At 53.4% G+C, this 4,642-nt stretch overlaps 1 protein-coding gene across 1 annotated transcript; it reads right to left on the reverse strand.

Annotated features, from left to right (window-relative positions):
* Positions 1-25: 25 nt before the first annotated feature.
* LOC122191845 (neuralized-like protein 4) lies at positions 26-2,151 on the reverse strand (the record flags this gene model as incomplete). Its single annotated transcript, XM_042892246.1, has 3 exons — positions 1,834-2,151; positions 807-885; positions 26-127 (listed from the first exon to the last, which is right to left on the reverse strand). Coding segments are annotated over exons 1-3 (487 nt in total), but the record flags the coding sequence as incomplete, so codon positions are not given.
* Between the last annotated feature and the right edge of the window lie 2,491 nt (positions 2,152-4,642).

The following is a 4,642-nucleotide window of genomic DNA, read 5'->3' on the forward strand; positions in this document are numbered from 1 at the left end:
CATTTGAGCCCCCCCCCCCCATTACCAGGCAGCAGCAGCAGCTCCTTGAAGCGCGCGCACAGCGCCTGGTAGGGGCAGGGAGGGGGCGGGACTTCCGGGGGCGGGGCCCAGCGCGGTTCCTTCATTCCTATTGGAGGAGAGGGAGGTTCAGGGGGCGGGGCTTTAGAAAGAAAGAGCAGAGCTATGTGGGGATGTGTCTTCAGGGGGCGGGGCTATAAGGAAGGGGGCGGGGTATCAGGAGGGAGGCGTGGCTTCAAGGAGCTGACTAAAGGGATGGGGCGGGGCTTAAGAAGGGGGCGGGGCTTCAGGGTGGAGCATCACGGAGGAAGAAGGGCTAATGGGAAAGGGGCGTGGCTTCAAGAGGGGGGCAGGGCTTCAGAATGCAATGGTGCTTCCAGGGGGTGGGGCTAAAGGAAAAGGGGCGTGGCTCCATGAAGGGGGGATAACGGGAAAAGGGGGGCAGGGCTGCAGGATGGAGGCGGGGCGTCAAGGGGCGGGGCTAAAGGGGGCGGGGTTTGAGGGTTGGAGGTCACGCCCTCTCCTGGGCAGTCCCACATATGGGGTCACCGATCCTACAGACCCGGTGCCAGCCCCAAGGCTTTGGGGTGAGCCCCCAGCCCCATGGATTTAGGGTCAGAGCCATTAATTCGGGGTCCCAGTCCCACGGAGGGCCTCCTTGCCCCATAGATGGGGTGCCATAAACCTGGTCCCAGCCCCACGGATTTAGAGACCCAGCGGGTGACAGCCCCATAGATTTGGGGTCAGCGATCCCCCCCCAGCCCCACAGCTTTGGGGTCCGCTCTCACCATCCACCACGTCCGCCTTCTCCACGTCCCCACGGGCGCGGGCTGCCCCGACCTCGTCCCCATCGGAGACCACCGTCACCTGTGGGGTGACAGCCCCGTGTCCCCAACATGTCCCCTTCCAGGCCCTAAAATGTCCCCCCCCCGCCCCCCATCCCAAATGCCACCCCACGGCACTCCCATAACGTCCCCACATCCCAATGATACTTCAGGATGTCCCGCATCCCACACCACACCGGATCCCCCACATGGCAAATCCCCATATCCCACATCCCATAATGATCCCATACCGATCCTGCATTACCCCATAAAACCCCATAAGGACCCATATGACCCCATAAAGCCCCACAGTGGCCCTACAGGCCCTATAAGGCCCACCTGCTGGCACTGCCCATACAGGTACCCACAATCCTCATAGCCACAATCCCACACCCCATAACGACGCTGTATGACCCCATAACAACCCTGTATGACCCCATAAGGGCCCTACACGGCCCTACAAGTCCCACCTGCTGGCACTGCCCATACAGGTCGATGAGGACATAGCAGGGCTGTGCGATCTCCCATATCCCATACCCCCACAATCCCACACCCCACAACAACCCTGGGTGACCCCATAACAACCCTGCATGACCCCATAACGACCCCACACGACCCCATAAGGGCCCTACAGGCCCTATATGCCCACCTGCTGGCACTGCCCATACAAGTTGACCAGGACGTAGCAGGGCTGTGAGATCCCCCATATCCCATACCCCCACGATCCCACATCCTGTAACAACCCCGTAACAACCCTGTATGACCCCATAACAACCCTGCGTGACCCCATAACGACCCCACACGACCCCATAAGGACCCTATACGACCCCCCAAGGCCCACCTGCTGGCACTGCCCATACAGGTCAATGAGGATATAGCAGGGCTGTGTGATCCCCCATATCCCATACCCCCACAATCCCACATCCCATAACAGCCCCATAACGACCCTGTGTGACCCCATAACGACCCTATACGACCCCATAAGGCCCACCTGCTGGCACTGCCCATACAGGTCGATGAGGACGTAGCAGGGCTGTGGGATTCCCCCCGCCGCCACCCCCTGGTCCCGGCCGTCCACGTAGAGGTGCAGACGCGACCCCGAATCCACCAGCAGCCCCAGGACGGTCCCTGCAGGCACCAGGTCCAGGTTGGGGCCGTAGTTGTCGCAGATCTGAAACGGTTGTGGGGTCCTTTTAGGGCCATTTTGGTCCTGCTGTGTCCATGGGGGGAATTTGGGGGTGATTTGGGGCCATTTGGGGGTGATCTTGAGGTGATTTTGGGGCCATTTTGGGGCCATAGTTGACACAGATCTGAAATGGTTTTGGGGTCCTTTTAGGGTCATTTTGGTCCTGCTGTGTCCATTGGGGGATCTTTTAGGATTATTTTTGGGTTCTTAGGGAGTTATTGGGGGCCATTTTGGGGTCATTTTGGAGCCATTTTGGGGCTGCAGTTGTCACAAATGTCAAATGGTTTTGGGGTCCCTTTAGGGCCATTTTGGTCCATTTTAGGGCCAGTTTGGTCCCCCTGTGCCCATTTTGGGATATTTTGGGGTGATTTGGGGCCATTTTGGGGTGATTTGGGGTTATTTTGGGGTCGTTTTGGGATCATTTTGGACCTGCTGTGTCCATTTGGGGTGATTTTGTGGTGATTCGGGGTCATTTTGGGGCCATTTTGGCCCTGCTGTGTCCATTTTAGGGTGATTTGGGGCCATTTTGGGGTGATCTTGAGGTGATTTTGGTGCCATTTTGGAGCTGTGGTTGTTGCAGATGTGAAACGGTTTTGGGGTCCTTTTAGGGCCATTTTGGTCCATTTTAGGGCCAGTTTGGTTCCACTGTGCGCAGTTTGGGATATTTTGGGGTGATTTTGGGTTGGTCTGGGCCATTTTGTGGTATTTTGGGGTTATTTTGGGGTCGTTTTGGGGTCATTTTGGACCTGCTGTGTCCATTTTGGGGTCATTTTGGGGCCATTTTGGGGCTGCAGTTGTCACAGATCTGAAATGGTTTTGGGGTCCTTTTAGGGCCATTTTGGTCCTGCTGTGTCCATTGGGGGATATTTTGGGATTATTTTGGGGTTCCTATGGAGTTATTTGGGCCATTTTGGGGTGATTTGGGGCCATTTTGGAGCTATTTTGGGGTGATTTTGGGGTGATTTGGGGCCCTTTTGGAGCTGCAGTTATCACAAATGTGAAACGGTTTTGGGGTCCTTTTAGGGCCATTTTAGGGCCACTTTAGGGTCCTTTTAGGGTCGTTTTGGTCCCACTGTGCCCAGTTTGGGATATTTTGGGGTGATTTGGGGTTATTTTGGGGTCGTTTTGGGATCATTTTGGCCCTGCTGTGTCCATTGGGGGATATTTTGGGATTATTTTGGGGTTCCTATGGAGTTATTGGGGGCCATTTTGGGGTGATTTTGGGGTGATTTGAGGCCATTTTGGGGCCATTTTGGAGCTGTGGTTGTCACAGATGTCAAATGGTTTTGGGGTCCCTTTTAGGGCCGTTTTGGTCCATTTTAGGGCCGGTTTGCTCCCCCTGTGCCCATTTTAGGGCTCTTTTAGGTTGATTTTGGGACATTTTGGGGCGATTTGGGGCCGTTTTGGAGCTGCAGGCACTGATCTGAAACAGTTTGGGGGTCATTTTTGGCCATTTTGGGGCAATTTGGTTTTTCTACGTCCGTTTTGGGGTGATTTGGGCTCATTTGGGGCCATTTGGGGATGCTGCAGACTGGAAATGGTTCGTGGCCATTTAGGGGCCATTTAGGGGCCATTTTGGTCCCTTTTGGTCAATTCTGGTCCATTTATCCCCATTTTCAGGCCCTTTTAGGATTATTTTTGGCCATTTTGGTCCCTTTTGGTCCATTTTGGTCCCTTTTGGTCCATTTATCCCCATTTTCAGGCCATTTCAGGATTACTCGTGGCCACTTTGAGGCCATTTCAGTCAATTTTGGGGCCATCCCGGCCCACTTCCATCCACCTTGGTGCCGTTTTGGGGTCATTTGAGGCCATTTCAGACAATTTTGGGTCCATTTTGGCCCATTTTAGGGTTATTTGAGCCCATTCCAGATGATTTTGGGTCCGTTTTCAGCCCTTTTGGGGCCATTCTGGGGTGACTTGAAGCCACCCCCGACCACCTGGGGGCTTTTCAGTCCATTTCGGATCCTTTTTGGTCCATTTTTTGCCCACCTTGGCACCACGTGCTCCGTTTCTGTGCCATTTCAGACCATTTGAGGCCATTCTGGGGACGTTTTTGTTCATTTTTCTGCCTTTTGGACCATTTGGAGGCCATTTTTCTGCCATTTAGGATCATTTTGGTGCCATTTGGACCATTTTTTTCTGCCATTTTGAACCATTTTGGTGCATTTTTCCCCCTTTCAGATAAATTTGGAGCCAATCTTCCCCAATTTGAGGCAATCTGGGCTCATTTTTGTCCATTTGTTGCCATTCTGGACCATTTTTCGGCCACTTTTTCCCCTTTCAGGATGATTTGGAGCCAATCTTTCCCATTTGGGGGCAGTCTGGGCCCATTTTGAACCATTTTTGTGCCATTTCAGACCATTCTAGTGTCACTTCTGTCCATCTTTTACCATTTTGGCCCATTTTAGAGCCACTTTTGTCCATTTATCTGCCATTTTGGACCATTTTAGTGCCACTTTTTTCCCCTTTCAGATCAATTTGGAGCCATCCTTCCCCATTTTGAGGCACTCTGGGCCCATCTTTGTCCCTTTTCCTGCCATTTCAGACCATTTTAGTGCCACTTTTCTCCATTTTTCTCCCATTTTTCCCCTTTCAGGACAATTTGGAGCCCATC

The sequence above is a fragment of the Lagopus leucura genome, unplaced genomic scaffold (genome assembly GCF_019238085.1).
Source record: "Lagopus leucura isolate 7727_CA_CO unplaced genomic scaffold, USGS_WTPT01 31235-0_obj-0_obj, whole genome shotgun sequence".
Taxonomy (NCBI): domain Eukaryota; kingdom Metazoa; phylum Chordata; class Aves; order Galliformes; family Phasianidae; genus Lagopus; species Lagopus leucura.